The sequence below is a fragment of the Rhinopithecus bieti genome, unplaced genomic scaffold (assembly GCF_001698545.2).
Source record: "Rhinopithecus bieti isolate Rb0 unplaced genomic scaffold, ASM169854v2 scaffold_40559, whole genome shotgun sequence".
NCBI classification, from domain to species: domain Eukaryota; kingdom Metazoa; phylum Chordata; class Mammalia; order Primates; family Cercopithecidae; genus Rhinopithecus; species Rhinopithecus bieti.
The window spans coordinates 556,260-574,856 of NW_016817388.1; the positions used below are offsets into that span (position 1 = coordinate 556,260).

Genomic DNA, 18,597 nt, shown 5'->3' on the forward strand with positions numbered 1-18,597 from the left:
TCATTATCCTTTGTGGAAGCCATAATAATTCACTTAGAGGAAGGCCATCAGATCCTTGGGCAACTCGGCCCTCCTCCGCAGGATATAAACTGCTGAAGTAGATCCCAGAGTGCAGGGCCATTTACGAAGACATCACGCAATTCACAGGATGTTTCAGTGCAGACACGGAATGAACTAATTCTGCTAATAGAGTATTTGATTTAATGGCACATTAAAGGGGAAAGGGGAGCGCTGAACACATCCTTCAGCACAGCAGCTGATGGGTTACTGTAGATATCATAAGCGAAGGAGCCAAATTCTCTCCTGCCTTCAGAACATGCGACAGTCACCAGAGCAGAGGTGGGTCATTTTGCAAGTCAGTTTTAGTTCAGCAGCTCAGAGCAGAAATCATCGAGTTCATATAGCTCTTCTGCACAAAGTTTATAGTGACTGGTTGCTAAGACTCTGACCTACAAGTCCCTTTTCCTTTTTGTTTAAAAAAAAAGTTGCTAGATCATACCAAAGTGGAATAAAATAGAAATCGGGTCACTTGATGGATCAGCACATTACTTTTCTGAGTCGTTTGTTTTCCGTCTTTTGCCCTTTGGTTGCTTCTACCATTTTTGGCTGCTTCCAATATCCTAGTCTCTGTGCTAAGCTCTTCACAAGAATGTATATGTATTTACATACATTTCATTGTTTTACCAGGAAGAAGGTGCTATTCCCAGTCTATCTTATAGACAAAGAATCTGAGGTACGGAGGGGCAGAAATGAGATTTAAACTCAGGTTTTTCTGCCTCCAGAAGCTGACTTCTTAATTAACTCTACAAAGTATGATCCTTTCAGCAAGAAGACGGAAGGCAGGATAGATTGTGCCAAGTCCTGGAGAATCTATAAGAAGCCTACTGTAGCCAGTGTGTACAATGCAAACCAGAGGAAAAAGTGGCCAGATGGGGTGAGAGGTGAGCCGAGCTCATCAAACACCACCATCCCCCAAAAAGGCCCAAGCCATCGGATACTGAGGCAGAAGGATTGCTTGAGCTCAGGAGTTCAGGGCTGAATGAGCTGTGATCACACCACTGCACTCCAACCGGGGTGACAAAGCAAGATCCTGTCCCCCCCAAAAATGTTTTTTAAATCCCAAGCCAGAAGTGATTTCTTTAGAGAATCAAACAAATATGTGTATGTATCCCCAAAAACATATATTCAGAGCAAACCTTTAAATTTTCAAGTTCAGTTCAATTTTTTAAAACTGCTTGCCTAAAACAACCCAATGGGAATTTTATAGAAATTTTTTTTTCAATAAAATTTTACCATCTATCTTTTCTCCCCCAAGAAACAAACGCTATTTGTAAACAGTGGCAAATATGAATGATTTTCGTTTGTTCAGTTTGTAACTGTCCATAGCCCCCTCCTATCTCTTGTTTCACTCAGCTGCCAGATGTTTTCTCTGAAAATGAAATCTGATCTTGGCAATCCCTTCATAGAGTTTTCCCGTAAAACAGGGGCTCACTTTTCCAGCATGACCCACCAAACCCCCCACCGTCCAGTCCAGCTCACTTCTCTCCCCATCTGCCCACTTTTCCCTCTAGTTTGCATTGTACACGATGAATACAAGAGGCTCCTTGTAGATTCTCGAGGACTTTGTACAATGCACCTTCCCCATTCTTTGACTAGATAATTCAGAATCCCTGCTTCTTTTTTGAAATCAGTGCAGTGTCTGCTCCTCAGGTGAGTCATTGCGGATTCCTTCTCCTTGCCCTATCTGGGTTGGAGGCTGCCTCTATAAGAAGCCTGAGCTTACTTCTATCACAGCTGGGTTCCATTTTGTCACCCTGGACCATGAGAACAGGGACAATGTTCTGTGCGCCATGGTATCCTCAGTGTCTGGCACAACGATTCAATGTTGACTGCATGATAGAATCACCCAGAAAGTCTGACTTAGTCAGAGGTAGGGTAGGGTTGAGAACCTCTGGCCTAATCCAGGCTTGCTGATCAACTGATTGAATGAATGAAAGAATGAATGAATACACTGAGGCACACAGCCTTGAGACCCTGGCCATCCTCCACCACTCACTCTGCTCTGAAGTACTTAGAATCTGTTTAACCAGGCTTCTTGGTCATGGACTGGGTCAGGAGGCTGCAAATCCAGAACTAGAATGCTCATGAACTCCTTGTTGACTTTAAGACCACGAATGAACTTCCACTTGGCCCAATACACAAAACCAGAATGATGATTCCTACCACAAGGAGAAGCTTGAAAAATACTTTCTGCAATTGGATGGCAGAGACTGTGAAGTTACCAGTTCTGACTCAAAATGATCTCCCTTTTCTCCCTGATCAGCTCAGAATCAAGTTCTCTGCCAGCCAAGAATACCAGAACCCTTGGTGGCAGGAAGGAGTGCTACCACTGCCTGAGAACCACTGGTAACACCCTCCTGCGCTAAGGGCCCATCGTCCTAACACAGGCTGTGCCTCAGGCAGAAGCTGCCTATTCCTTCCTGTATGCCCCATCTCTGAGATCGCAGTAGGAGAAACCTCACCATCACAGCCAAGACCCGAATGCCAATCATGGATCCATCCAACCTCATCCTTCCATTGCTGAGAACTGCAAGCATGGAGAGAGAGAGCGCTGGCTAAGCCTGCACTCCTTTGTCCTCCTTCTGAGGGGAAAAAAAGCCAGAAGTCCTAGAGAGTTTAGCTTGTAGAGCCCAATCTCACACACTATAAAATAGTTGGAGATCTCTTACATTTGAAAAATCACAGCTGCATGCTCTGCCTTCCAGCACCAGGCAGGAGAAATGAGACAAACAAGCTTTGAAAATAAATCTGACTCTCTTGCGGCTCCAGATAGCCGACAAGTGTTCGTCCATCTGCCGCAAGCGTTCACACTGTGAATTCATTGATTTGATAATACTCTCGCATAATTGATTGAGGAGAGACTGGCTTCTTGACTTGCCTCCATGTTTTCTGTCTGATGTCTTCCCAGCATTGCTCTCTGCTTTACACATGGTAAGGAAGGAGAAATCACTGATTTTTCCAGCACTTTTCAATGGGATACGTGTATGCTATTGGTTTTCCCAAAACGGTGTACTTTTCAAGTTCTTGAATGGCAGCAACTGTTAGGTGTGTGCTTCTTTCCCCTGAAATATTTCTCCCAATCTTCACAATGCCGTCTGCATCCTCTCCACCCCACTGCCCTATTGTATTTACAGGAAGTGAAAAAAAAAAATAGAGGTCCGTTGGAGCCTAGCAGCCACCATCGCCTGACACAGAGCAATGGTAACTGCAGAATTGTCATATGAGATATTAGCCCAGGGAATAATACTGATCTTTCTCCTCTCAGCAACTGCAACAACCCATCCGCCTCTCTGCAATTGTGACATTCAGATGTCACCACCATTTCATTAAATGGAATCAAAACAGCTGTGAGGATTGCTGTTTTATTTTATAGCACAAAGTCATCATAACTTACTTCACAAAGCAGCTCGCAGCTAGCAAGCACGGCTGAAATGGAAAAGCTGATTGCAAAAGGATGACCATGAAAGAGGGACAAACTGCCGAACAACATGGGGGCTGGTGGAGCTGGGTGATAGCGGGGAGCCCCTGGCTTGGTGAAAATAACCCAGGAGCACACAGTCATGCAGTCACTTGCAATTGCCTATTAATCAAAGATGTATCATACGTATCATAGGACAAGTTGAGTTTAGCATCCCATAAACATGCACTGGATGCTAAGATTCAGTTTAGCCTAAAAGAGATCACTATCTGGCCACTTCAAGGTGCAGAAGCTCAGGCAATGTAACACTTCCAGTTCCCTTTCTCCTATCTGCAATACGGCCCCCACACCTGACTCAGTGAAAAAAACCCTCAAAACGTGATTTTTAAAACTTGGGAGGCAAGGCCGGGCGCGGTGGCTCACGCCTGTAATCCCAGCACTTTGGGAGGCTGAGGCGGGCACATCATGAGGTCAGGAGATCCAGACCATTCTAACACGGTGAAACCCTGTCTCTACTAAAAATACAAAAAATTAGCCTGGCGTGGTGGCATGTGCCTGTAGTCCCAGCTACTCGGGAGGCTGAGGCAGGAGAATGGCATGAACCCAGGAAGCAGAGCGTGCAGTGAGCCAAGATCGTGCCACTGCACTCCAGCCTGGGTGACAGAGCGAGACTCCACCTCAAAAAACAAAAAACAAAAAAAAACACACAAAAAACTTGGGAGGCATGCCAGCTTCCTCAGCTGGACAGCATGATCGGAGCCATGTGGCTAAAGGGTTAAGCCACTGACTTTCAAGTGAAGCAGAAGCTGGGTCTGCATTCTGCCTGTGCTACCTATTGTCTGTGTCACTGGGAGAACTACTAAACCTCTACTTCCCAGTTTACTCATCTGTAAAGTGGGCTTCATAGGGTAGCAGGCCTTACCAGTGCCCTGCCCTGCCCTTCAGCCTTACCACTTCCAACTGCATTCTTTGCCTTAAGGCTTTTTCTGGAGGTCAGAGCCCATGGTGCCTGCTCACCTAGCAGGCTGGGTCCACTAGAGAATTACTGCTCCCAGAAGCAGCTCTCAACTAATGAGGATGGAAACGAATGTATAAATGTGTATGATCTATACATACCTCAGCCCCCTTGCCCCTTGAGTGGGATAATTCTAAGACATAAGTTTTCTGCCAACTCTTAGATTTCCCACAGCAGGCTCAAGCTCCGGTTCCCCACAGTGGTAACATGCTTAACAACAAACCCTGCATTAGCTGCCTCCCCTCTTTGTCTCATTTCTCCACTCACCTTTTGGGAGTTCCTGAAATCATCTCACCCCACATCATATTTATGTAATGTGGCTGATCAGTGTTACATTCTGACAAAGTGAACCACTTGCTGTCCCCCAGGGTCACAACCCCACTCCTCCAAGGACAGCACAGAAAACTTATTTATCGGAAACTCAATTTTTTTCTTGACTTCTAGTATATAACTGGGACTATTTCTAGGAAAAAAAGAATCTGTGAATAAATGTTTCTCTCTTATCCTTGTAGGGTCTTATAAGGATTCGGGCATTCAAAAAATGAGCAACTACACATTAAGGGCTTAGATTTCCTTGGTAATGATACTACTTCAGGATTAGCGGTTATTAGTGGGAAGGTTGAAGTCTGGAGCTCGTTAGCACATTTAGCTGGAAGAACGGTGTTAATGAAAGTAGTGTTTGCATTTATTTCTCATCAAGGCTAAATGAAACTGGGTAGAGGAGTCGAGATCAAGTTCATCTTCTGGTGGAAAAACAATTCAGAGCACAGGCTTTCTTTAATGGAGAGACAGTCACGTAGGGATAGCAGTCAGTATTGTCATGACTCCCCATTATTTTAACACTGGCTTTTCGGTCAGGTCACCTATGCAAAGGAGTATCTGTGGCCTGGCATCTTGGAGCCATTTACAGCTACACAATGCAGTCATGGCACTTGGCAGAGGCTGCCATTTTCTAGATGGCGGTACCAGCATCAACTCCCTGTGGGAAGCCGATTCCTCTCTGAGGGTCTATAATCTTTGGGAAGTCTGGTGATTCTGAAGGGTGTCTCAGGGTGACACTTGTTTCCCTTTTCCCCTCTTTTTAATCAGTTCAGAGTCAGACCTGCTTCCATGCTGATGGGTCAGCACCATCCTTGGGGAGTACTCATGATCCTTTCTCTATTCATTTAAGGGATTTAGGAATGCTTGGTAGACAGCCTCTAATTGGAACCAATGAGTCTCGTGTAAAGTTTAAGGGACGCTGACGAACCTGCTCTGGGTTGTCAGAGGATTTCTTCCTCTGGTGTCCTGGACAGTCCCATAACTTGTCCATGGAAATGGCTGCTTCAGAAAATTGCATTCGTTATGGTGGCAATTCAGTTTCACATCTGAGCCCTTGACTGTAAAAGGTATTTAAATTTAAAAGCATATTTTGATATAAAGTCTATGGAAATCCCCCTCTCCCTCAGTTTGTTTGGATACTCTTACCAAACAGAGACCTTGGGGCTGGCTGCTTCATGCCTATTTCATTTTCTCATTCAATCCATTTTCACTGAAAAGGAGACATAAGCAGTGAAGCCAATATAGTTTTATTGGATCCAATGCACTGCCGCTAAAACAAATATATGTACACTCAGGCCAATACACTTTTATTAAAACAAATAGAATTTAATTCAAACCAGCATTCAATACGTTTTCTCAAAGCAATGAAATTAAGCTGTACCAGTACTTCTGCTCAATATGTTTTCCCAATCAAATCCATTTGAACAAAGTGAAATATATTTATCACAGATAGCACATTTTTATTAAAAACAAATTCACTGAAACCAAGTTTCCCTTTGAACTGATAGATAGAAATTCTAACAAATTGCACAATTAGATGATAGAAACGGATGTATTTTTACTTTAGCAAAAAGCTTTTCTGTTCAGGTCCACTTTAAAACACACTAATGAATAATAAAAGTTGCTCCAACAACGTCTTTAACGAAATATTCTTTCCAAGGTATGTCCTCTGAGGTTGAAGCACAGTCCAGAAATTTTTTTTAATGTAGCGGAAAAGAATAGTGCTGGAATAGGGTTACAATAACTTCAGATATTTAATGATTAAATATTTATCCTACCTATGCGTACTTAAAAGTGATGTTGTTGGATGTGTACAAATGAATAAAGACATGCTTGGGGGTGTTTTTTAGTTGCATTTGCCACTATACCACATTAGCCAGAAAAAACTTTCCTTGTCACTGATGAAAAATACTCTCTCTTCTTATCTGTCTGAGGTTAACTAGGAATTGCCATGTGTAGAGAGAACTTGATGGTATGGGAGGTCATTAATTTGTGTGGCTCTTTGGAGGGAATTTCAAGTTTGGTGCCTAGATTACAAACCATATTCAAGTCTTCTGAAGAACCATGGAAAAGCAGAACAACTTAGAAATGCCACACACCTTTTGGGAGGCAACAAACTCACCACAAGTAAGAGTATCCAAATATGTCCCACCTCTCTGCAGGGCCACTAATGCTCCTGACACAGGGCAGACCTCCAGGTAGAGAAGCATCTTTGGAGAAATTACAGCCTCCCCACAAGGAATATGAGGGCTCCGATCAGTGGCCATGAAGGACCCCTCCCTGCTGCCTCCACGCTGGCCCCACACTCTGTCTTCTCTGCTCCCATCCTACCCATCCCAAGGCTGCAGGACCTTGGGATAGAAATCTTCTCCCCTAAGCAGCCCAGAGAATGCTCCTTAACCCAAGACTGTGGGTTCTCAGTACTACGTCCTCCTTTCTGTCTGGAAAAGTGCAAAAAGTATAGACATGCCCACAATTCACTGGGCAAATAATGCATTGACCTCCGGGGGATCCTGGCCTTGAATAGACCAGACCTGCCTTCTCTGAAACACAACTGGTCATGGAGGGTACCCTGAGAACAGCACCAGATGTTCATCACAGAACTTTAAAAGATGAAATGTTAGAAACCCAAATATCTAGCACCCAGGGGATTGGTTAAACATATTGTAATAATATCTTCCGGATGTATTCTACAGTATTAATATCAATACAGTATCATAAGCATTCAGTGTCATTGTATTTAATTGAATGGGAAATATTCATAGTACATTATTAAATAAAAAAAGTTTAAAAGATATAGTACAGCAATTTATTATCTTTGCAAAATAGATATGTATAGCTATGCATAAACAAAAACATGGGAAGATGACACTGTCAGTAGTGGTGAGTGATAAATTATAGATTTCTCTCTCTCTCTCTCCCCCCGCCGCCTCTCTTTTAAGCTGTTTACAAATTTCCTGCAATGAACATGTATTACTTTTGATATAAGCAAAAATTATTTTTAAAGTGGTTATTTTTTAAAAGATGGTATTAAGTTCAATTTAAAATGTAGTGAGCAAATGTTGGGTTGGCTTCTGTAATCTTAATTCTGGAACCCTTTCAGAGAGGGTCAGTACTCCATGTCTCATTCTTTGTTCTTTTGCAAAACTCTATTTGAAGGCTTTCGTCAACTGGTCATTCAACATGCACTCAAACAGGAACCCAGGTAATAAATCCTGCCTTGAGTTTGTTCCAGGAAGCAGTGTGGCTCGATGTGCATGCTTTATGTTGTCAGATGATATAAACTGTGTTGCCCCAGATTCTGCCTTTTGCCTTAGCTCAGAGCCACCTGGCTGTTTTAATCATCTCATCTCAGATGCCTGGCAACATTTAATTCCTTTGCTCCTTTTCAGTAATTTCAGTTCTGCTTTCTTATTCTATCATTCTGGTGTTTTCATTGCATTTTCTTATAAAAGAGATCCAGATTTATTTTGGAAATAGATTTGAATGACAAAAACATTCTATAGAAGCAAATCCTAAACAAATATAAATATTTGACCATGACTATGCAAAGACAGCTCCTGCTTCCTCCTCTGTGTCCACAGAGACCCTAAGGAGGAACTCCAGGGAGAACGGAAGCTTGGGAGTCATCCCATCCCTTGCTCAGGTGCGAAATCCCCTGCCCTCTGCCTGGCACTGATAGGGACAGATCATTTTCTCTGCTTGGAGGGGCAGCCTCCTGTGACCTGGACGCATTAAAGCCTGAACACAGGAACAGAAGGTATCCTCCCTCCTTCCTTAGCGGCCTCCGTGTGCCCTTCTGGGGAGGATTTGCTCTTCTGGGCTTCTTCACACACATGATTCCTAGTCATGGCTTCAGCCCCTTTAGTTCACTGGGTCCTTATTCCATGTTTTCCTGGGCCCAGCTGTGAGATTGGAAAATGGAGATGAGAAGGAAGAAGGGGACAGGGATGGTGTGGTGGTTGGTGGTAGAGAAAGAGAGATACAGACAGACAGACAGACAGACAAACAAAACAGACCCTCAGACATGGAACATGTTTAATTAAACCGACTTTATCCAGTTGCAGTTGAAACCAGGGTGGAAATAATTGATGCTCCTTGTATTGTTTTAGGTGAAAATGGTAAAAATAAATGGAACTGTCAGAGTTTACACCTTCCCATCTTCATTATAGATAAAGAATTAAGAAATGAAAAGTAGTAAACAGAGAGGAGTTTCGAGATTTCTTTTTCTTCCTCCAAGGCAATGTCCCCACAGAGCTTAGCATTGAGGGACCCTGTTTTCTGTCTGACAGTTACTCCATTTTCTCCTCCCTTGAAAAGGGTTTCCCAGAGCACCCCCAACCCACTCCAAGGCCAGGCCTTTCCCAGTCTGAACTTCTTCATAGACCAGTTATCCTCCTTTGCTCACCTTCAAAGCATCCCACTCACCAGTTCTTCTTCCTAGTCCTGGGAAAATGCCTTCTCCAGAAGCTGCCTGTGCATTTGCCAATCTAGCCCCCTTAATGACCTTTTGAGGCAGACACCTTATCCCCATTTCACAGAGGTGGAAACTGAGCCTCGTAGAAATTGAGTAATTCAACCCAGGTCACACAGCTCCAGCTAAGTGACAGAGCTAAGGTTCAGGCCACTCAGCTGACTCCAGTGTAGTGTGCTGCTCTGCTCCTCACTGCTTTCCTGTGAAATCTCAGGGATTGTCTGGCTCAATGTGTACCTGGGGAGGAAGAGAAAACTGAGGCCTAGAGAGGTGAAGTGGCTTGCCCAAGACCACTCCAACTGTCCCACCTATCCTTGGCCCCTTTCCACTCCCCCATGCAGCATAGCTCATTATATTCAAATACTTCAGCTAATACGTTCAGATGCTAAAAACCTGCCCCTAAAATTACTGCAACCATTTTCCAAGAGAAAGCAGCTTAGTTTCAACCTTTTTCCACATCTTGTTCAAAATGAGAAGTCTCTAATACAGCTGTGATTTTGTTTCATTTTCTGTCATTCCCTCTCTGCCCTCAGATTGGTGTGCCAATGTGTGACAACATGGCTCTAAAATAGGCCAGCAGGAGGGGGAAAAGCGTTGGAAAAGACAGAAAGAGAACAAGCTCTGTCTCTTGCTCACTCTCTTTCTCTTCCTTTCTACCCCGTGGTCCTCCCAGGGTCTCTGGGAATCCAACCTCAGTCTGTTGGGCTTACAAAGTGACCAAAGTCAAATGCTGGTCTATGAGAGAAAGAGGAGGCAGACACATTGGGGGACCGAGAAGTACTATGAAGCACCCCGCTCACCATGGTATGGAGAGGAATTTGGCCACATCCCTGCCAACTGCTCCTTCTCTTGGACTCGGAAAGGGTCAGTTGCTTGTTTCTATCAGATTCATGGACACCACCAAGAAAAGAGCCCGGTCTGAGACATTTAATATTTGTTGAAACACAGAGGTTTAACTGATGATTGACGTACATAGGGTGATAGGAAAAGTATGAACTTGAGAATCTGATGGATTTTGTTTAAAGTTAGGACTACCCACCCTGCTAATTGTCTTGGGGAAGTTATTTAACCTCTCTGAACCTCAGCTTCTCATCCACAAAACAGGACACTAGCACACAGGGGGCTATCTATACATACTTGTCAAATTGAAATGGGAGTATTCAAAATCATTTGGGTTGCTGGCTTAAAATAAGCAGAATAATTCAATTCCTGTCCATCTGAAATCTAATTGTCCAATTTGGAGTTTCAAAGGTAACAAAGATCCTAATGACCTAATATTATTGGGGTAATCCTAAAATTTATTAGGAGATCTGCAAGTTCCATGATCACTGTATACTGGAGGAAATGCACAATGCACACAGACCTTCCTAAGAGTACAGCACTACTTAATTATGAGTAATTGTTGCATGAACACACACACACACACACACAACTACAGAACTCACACTATAAGACAGGAGGGTTAAATAATGACATTTGACCAAAATGAACTCTTGCAGAGCTCAACAATGAGTCTAAGTTTCCTCCTTAATATCTTAACATGCTAGAGTATACACAGTCTTTTAAGTAATGTACTTATTATCCAAACACTAGCATTTAAGGGAATCCAGGAGCATTTTGTCAAGAAGGAAAAGAACTAACCAAAGAAAAAGAAAAATAGAGAGTTTCCCAGCTGTTTTACCACATCACGACTTCAACAAAACCAAGCCTGTCCTTGCCTTGTCCCTGATGGCTCGCCAGCAGAGTGAATGAATTGGAGCAGGTTTAGGTTCTAAAATGCCTCCTAATATCATTTGGGCAAATTAGCTTACATGGCTGGACACTGTGCTCCAGCCACAGAGAATGTTCTTTTCCTGTTGGAAGCTCTGACAGCCCACTGCCACGGTGAAATATCAGGAGCCTCTTAACATTTTTCTTGATTTCTTTAAGAGTGAACATTAGACATATTAAGAACAACAACCCAATCATTAAGCCCTGTGAGGTTTTCCTAGGAGCCAGCTCTATCGCTTTAATCAGATTATGGACAACTCATTCTCATCCCAGCCATTTATCTTCTTTGTTTACACACACACCAAGTGGCATTCTTCTTAGCATCAAAAAATAGTAATCAAAATTGAGAACAACAAAAGACCTTTCATTATTTACAGTGTTAAGTAACATCTATTTGCCTTCATTAGTTTCTAAACAACGAAGAACACTGGTTCTGATTAAACCTGGCATGTGTTAATTATATCCGAGGTCTGGGATTGTTTTGTCTACAATAAAGGATGGCTGAAAGCTGAAATTTGAGGCGCCCAGACCCCAGAAGTTACCTGCCCCTATGTGTTTCCTCAGTGAGAGTTTCCAGCCTGAGAATCGCAGAAGCGAATGTGAGCTTGTCACAGAAAGTTTTTTTGTTGCTTTGTTCGGTTTTTAAACCCTCGGTTTTATTGCCCATTTTATGGGCTGGAGCTAAATGGCAGTACAATGCAGTTTGCTCTTACTGCTCAGCACTAACAGCCATGATGAGCCATAATTAGAAGTAAAACCACCACATAAATAACATGGTAGAAAAATTGCCACCGTGAGAAGCCAGTCTTTGGCGATGGGAAACTTCAGAGGGTCCTAAGTTTCCATCATACTTAAGAGGCACCGCGTATTTTAGCCCATATTTGTCTTACTAAAGCCAAAATGGGAGCCATTTAGACTTTCGAACAAGCTTTTAAAAATAGAGAACGTAGGCTTAAACAGACTGCTGCTAAGTGTGATGCAGAAACCTGTCGGCTGGAGGCCACGACAGCTGGATGGGTTGGGAGGGAGAGCCCTGGGAGCCCAGGGGTGAGGAAGGGAAGAGAAACAGGAGAGGAAGAGGAGGCCTCGACTCCCCGGAACAGCAAGGTCTAGACATTTCACTGCAGAGCCGAAGAGTCTGCGCACCATTGAGTACAGCAGCTTAGACTTCCGCTGGGGAACGTGCGAGGCTGGGATACCTTGCAGATTTTGCTTTCATGACCTGTACTCAGCGATGAAGTGGGAACAGGTAGACTAGCATTTTTTTTTTTTTTTTTTTTTTAATGGAGTCTCATTTTGTTGCCCAGGCTGGAGTGCAGTGGCGTGATCTCGGTTCACTGCAACCTCTGCCGCCCGTCTTCAAGTGATTCTCCTGACTCAGCCTCCCGAGTAGCTGGGATTACAGGTGTCTGCCACCGCGTCTGGCTAATTTCCATATTTTTAGTAGAGACGGGGTTTCACCATCTTGGCCAGGCTGGTCTTGAACTCCTGACCTTGTGATCCCCCGCCTTGGCCTCCCAAAGTGCTGGGATTACAGGCGTGAGCCACCGCACCCAGCCTAGACTAGCATTTTTGGGCACCCACTATCTCCTTGGTATTTTACCTCAATTTTAATTCTCATAACAGCCTTAGGATGCCCAGGAAAAGGAAGAGAAAATAAATTGTGTTCCGTGCCTGAAAATGGCCTTAAAGAAACAAGGACCAACAGCTGGAGCAGAGTGGGCCTGCCCATATGCAAAGAGGCAGCGAGTAGGAATTAACATAAGGCATATCCCCTGGATGCCATAGAACTATCACAGCAATTTCTTTTTTTCCCCGAGTCAGCCTCTCTTGTACAGGGGATTTAGAAAACAAACCCAAGAGAATAAACTTGAAATGGAAGGAACGTGCTTTGTAGTCAAGTGTTTTTTCAAAGCCTGCAGCATTTTAAAAACTGATTTAAGTATATTCATTTGCTTTCTAAAATAAGTCATATGTATGTTTCTACTGACCAGCCAGAATAGTTAAGGTCTGATCTTCATATGGAATGAAAGTGGACATTCTTTGGATATTCTGGAAGTACACACGTGTTCTTTACAGAGTTTGATTTGCTTTCTCCTTTTCTTCCTTCCTTTGCAAAATCAAACAAACAAGAATAAAAACAAAACAAAACAAAATTAATGAAAACCCCTGTGTTGAGGACTTTCGTTTCGTTTTAAATGTGTCTGGTATTAAGCAGCATCTTTAGTGAAATGACCTTAAACTTAAATAGGAAATACAGCTCCATTTCACATGTGGATTTTGTCTGCATTTACATCTCTGCAGGCCTCACATGCCATGACACCAGACATTTTTTTAATTAAGATATGAAGTGCTCTTTTTTTTTTTTTTTTTTTTTTTGTGGACCTGCTGTATTCTAACAAATTTACTACACGTCTCAGAAAACACATAGCTTTGCCAAAGTTGGTGAGTAGCCCAGCATGGTTTATCTCCAGCCCACAGCTCTTTCCCTGAATTCAATACTGCAGGCACAATTTAATGCAAACCCAATTTATGACTTAATGCTCTAGGGACCGTAGTGGGAGATTGTTACATTATTCTTTTCTAATCCTATTTGTGTTTTAATTTGCTAAGTCTGTAATGAGGTGCATGCCTTGAATATTCAAGATCTTTCACATTGCTTTTGACTTTGTTTAATATAATAGATTTTACAGTTTGCATTAAATACCCAGGTGCTTCAGTCAGTATTATCTCTTTATTTTCTCAACTAGAGTGAATAAAATTACACGATGAAAGTAACTGTGTGCATGTTTCCTTGTTTATTGTAATGGTTTATTTCCTATTATAATTCTTGATTTAAATTACATCCAGTTCTCCAAAAGTCAATTCTCCATGGACTCTTACTTCCCCTTTCCAAACAGTTGTTAGCTTCTGAAGAGAATGGAGTCTTGGCTGACAACTGATTAGTTGAATAATAATAAAATAAGTTTTCTACTCTCATTTATGATACTTTAATTGCACAGAAGGGGAGAAAGTGAGGAAGATAGGAAGGAAGGGAGGGAGAAATGGAGGGAGGGAAGGGAAGGGAGGGAAGGTGCTGTGTCACTATATGCTGCTATTTGATTTCTGGTGTTGGGCTGAAATGTACCGTCCCTAATCAGAGCTGCTACATCACCCAACTCCACAGTGTGTCATTTGGTGTCCATAACTGTGTTATAGCCAATTATAGCTAAATTCTCTGTTCTGTATGCACAATCAAAGGGCGTCTGGAATGCGTTTTGCTATTTTCTGAATCCTATTATTGCAGACATGTTTATTACATTCAGAAGATGGCTTTCTGAAATTACATTGGAATTGTATGACCCACCTGCCATTTGCAAACAAAAGAACCGAAACATTTCTTAACAAGAAGGAAGTTCATTTAGCTCTTTCCTGGTAACTTTTCTCATGTTATTTTCTTTCTTAGCTATATCTTTAAGACTCATTACCCAAGCCCCTATGTATTTGTAAAAATATCTAAGCTCTCCAGTTAATGTTTAATAATCCTGTGGTGAATGCTGGCTATAATTTTCATTGTGAATTTTTTTTTCAAACTATGAAAAAAGGGATTGTAAAATGGATCCCAAATTATAACAATCTGATAGGCCTGAAATAGTTCATTTAGGTTGCCTTTCAAAAGAAAAAATTTTCAGGTTATGTCTTTAAATTTTGGGGGGGGCATTTTAAGAGGAAAGTGAGTGGTGTTAGAAAGACGCATGATACCTATTTGAAAACATAGCATCTCCTCATTAATTATTAAGGGAGAAGTGAAAGTGTTTCTAAACCAAATGCTTTCTTTTTCCCTTCTACTCAAGTTTACTCCTCTTATATTTTCCCCCCAAGCTTACTTTATTACTGGTATTTGCCTCGCAGAGCCAGGGGATATTACTACCTTTTTATTTGCTATTTTTACAGGACCCAACAAAGTGCTTTTAAAATATACAACCACTTAATTCAAGTCAAGCTTCTTCAATACTCCTTTCATTCAAGCCCTTTCTAATTTGTTTTCCTACAGCCAGGAGCCTGGAGAAGACACTGTGATTTATGTTTTCATTTATTTATTTTATTTGGGCTTTTCATTTAAGAAAAGAAATTCTGCACAACCCCCACCGCCCTCCATTCTCCCTCGTCTCACTCCACCCCACCCCCACTTCTGTATTTGGACCATTAAGACTCTCAAACCAGACTTCAGAGTTCTAAATTCATGTTTTATCTGACCACAGACTGGATGAGTCTTGGTCTGGGCTTCTTACATGGCTCCGAGTGGTATCAACCCAGTGCTTTAGATTCAAATCTTCTTGAGGGCAGCGCCTTTATCTTTGTCTTCCTTTATGACTTCACACCCTGCTCAGTAAAGAGCTCCCAGTACAGAGCCTCAGAGGAATTCAGCCTTTTCCCAAAGATGAAAGATGCTATGCTGTGGAGTTTAAATTCCCACAAAGAGATGATTAAAGGTGTGTGTTTGGCAACAGACACGATCTGTTTTCCTGTACACATTAAGGTATTGTTTTTGTTTGGGAGCTGGGGGAAAGGAGGTGGAGGAAACCTCTGCATGACATGTAAGAGCTTGGGCTTGGGAGTCCAGCAGCCATGGGTAGAGTCTTGGTTCTGCTACTTCATTATTGACTTTGAGTGAGTTACTCCTGCTCCCTACATGGATTCATCCATCCACTCATTCTGTCAGCAAATAGTTATTAGGCACCTACTGTATGCCAGGCGCTGAATGGGTAGCAGGTGTTGACATAGATATGATTCCTGTCCACACTGACCTGGTGGGGTAAACAGTCAGACAAGCATTAACAATAAAGCATGACAGGCATGAGAACAGGGTAAGCCAGGGAAGCCCTCCCCAAAAACAGTGATATACAAGTGACATGAGATCATGTCAAGTTTCCTCAAGTATAGAATAGGGGTTAATATAATGCCTGCCTCGTAGAGTCCGTATGAGAAGAGAGAAGATAATGCACAAGTAGGGCTTTGCATTGCTACTCTCATAAAGTAAAAAACTCAGGAAAAAAATCAGCAAAGCAATTATTGTCATTATTGCTAAGTACCATCCCGGGATTCCTAAAGGAATTAATATTAGAGAATCATGACATTTTACCTGCAAGAATATGCAAGCTTTACCCTGCAGTTCTAATTCTTTCTTTATGGAGAGAACTAAACAATAATACTGTCTGCAGAACATTAAAGTAAATTTGAAGATAAACGAACTAAAGTTAATAGGCACTCTCAAGTAAAAATTGCTAGCAATGGAGTCTTGGAGTAACTACTACTCTAAGGCAGAAATGAATCACACAACTCAATTCTATCCACTTCAAAAGAGGACTCATCTTCCCACTGAGTCCTGGACATCCCCAGCAGAAGAATGCTCCCCCAAAGCACTCTTACCGGTTTATTAAAGGTAATAAAACTTACTTTCATTTAAACATAGCCAAGAAGCATTTTTAAATGAATATTTATATATTGGGAATCATATTTGCTCATTGTAACTTCAGAAATGCATTCCCATAGAAACAAACCTTGGCTTCACCTATAATCAAAAAAGGCAGACCGAGGTTCATTCCAGGAAGTGCAGTGCCTTGGTGGATAAAGAGTGGATAATGGAATTCTCCAACATAACTCCTGAAAATAATGAGATAATCAAGTGTTAATGCTCATAATCTTTGAATAACTTGCACAAATATCACAAATATTGGGGGGAAAGTATCTTTGCTGAGCTGTGGCAGAATTCCTCTTAGGGGAGAGAACTGCCTTTATTTTAGCAAATACTTAGACCATTTTGATGACGTTTAGATGTGGTCCAAGGCAGAGGTAAATTGCTCTGCATGATAATGTTGGAGGAATTTTGAGGTTCTGGGATCAACCTGAAAAGCAGATAAAGGAGAGGAGAGTTTTGACAGACAGACGAGCCGCTAGTCAGTGCTTGGGAGACATTTAGGAAGAAAACTGACAGAGAGGTTTACCTAAGCATGGGGATGTTAGAGGAACTATTATAAAAAATGATGTCCAATATTCAATTCTTGTAAAGCTGGATTTGTAAATTATTACAACTTTGTAAAGCTGGATTACTAGGTACCATCTCCTACGCACACATGGAATTGTCACTATAGGTCTATATATATTGCATTGAGTAGTGATTGGAGGCCCTCAAGAAAACTGGCAGTATCTTGGCAGCCACCGGGCAGAGAAATGAGAATAACCTTGGGGTCCAAGAGAAATAAGAGGTCAGCCAGAACAAGAGGTTGCAGGAAGGGACCAAGAGAATATGAGCCCTTGGAAAGTCATAGAAATCATGGGCAAGGCAATGAGAGATTCATACAGCACATGGACAAAAGAATTTGAGCCAGTCTTACCCCACCTGAGCTATATATATCTATATGTAAAATATATTAAGATCTAATCTTCTTTCATTGGATTTTTTTTTTTTTTTTTGAGACAAGATCTCACTGTGTTACCCAGGCTGGAGTGCAGTGGCACGATCTCGGCTCACTGCAGCCTTGACCTACCAGGCTCCAGCCATTCTCTCACTGCAGTCTCCCAAACATCTAGAATCACAGGTATGAACCACCATGCCCAGCTAATTTTAATTTTATTTGTTTTTTATGTAGAGATGAGGTCTCTATGTCTTTTCCAGGGTGGTCTCAAACTCCTGGGCTCAAGGGATCTGCCCACCTTGGCCTCCCCAAGTGCTGGGATTACTGGTGTGAGCCACCATGCCTAGCTGGAAATTCTCACTAAATCAAAGTAATCTGAAAATTTAAGAAGCTATTCTGGCTCAGCCCTCACTTCAGATTTTGGAGTAATTGACGAGCTGAAAAGGCAAACTGGAACTACTTTTTCAGTTTCAGAGATGCCAGCAACAGCTCATTTGCATTCTAATAGTACTGTCCCTTTAAGGAGGAGAACTCTGTCATCAATGAATGGTTGCTGATCTAATGACTAATTGATGGCAAAGAGTCTCTAATGACCTAATAGCTCATTAGGGTTGACTGAGCCAGCAGGGGTCTTTGAAAATGTTTTTTATTCCACTCTAAGGCTTTGTGAGTTTTCCTGCACACATCAGACCACTGCCCAGTTTATGAAACCTACAAATGTGAAACCACAAGAATGGGGTGGCCCTATACAAATATAATTTGGAAGTATAAAGGCAAATATGGAACCCACATGACAGAGACATGTCACACTGCCAAAATTATATTATGGGAAGCTCCAGAGAGACACGCTGGGAACCAAATGCGTTCTCAATAGGTAACAACTTATGCCAAGAATTGAGTTGTCACCATGATAGCATGGAAAGAGCTTCACAGTGGTTAAATTCACCATTCATTCATTATTTAATAAATCAATGTTTATTAAATACCTATTACCCATACGGTAGTATATATAAAAACTTACGTACATTATATCAATTTATTGCTATTTATTATATCAATTTATAGCAATTAATTGCTATAGTCATTCACATAAGAGAAATGTGAGGTTCTGGGAAATTAGGACGATTGAAAGAGTTACATAACA

The 18,597-nt window shown here is 41.9% G+C and overlaps 1 protein-coding gene across 1 annotated transcript; it reads left to right on the forward strand.

Annotated features, from left to right (window-relative positions):
• Positions 1-8,346: 8,346 nt before the first annotated feature.
• LOC108517867 (uncharacterized protein KIAA0087-like) lies at positions 8,347-10,229 on the forward strand (the record flags this gene model as incomplete). Its single annotated transcript, XM_017855974.1, is given in 3 exon segments — positions 8,347-8,394; positions 8,396-8,574; positions 9,962-10,229. Coding segments are annotated over 3 exon segments (495 nt in total), but the record flags the coding sequence as incomplete, so codon positions are not given.
• Positions 10,230-18,597: the final 8,368 nt, after the last annotated feature.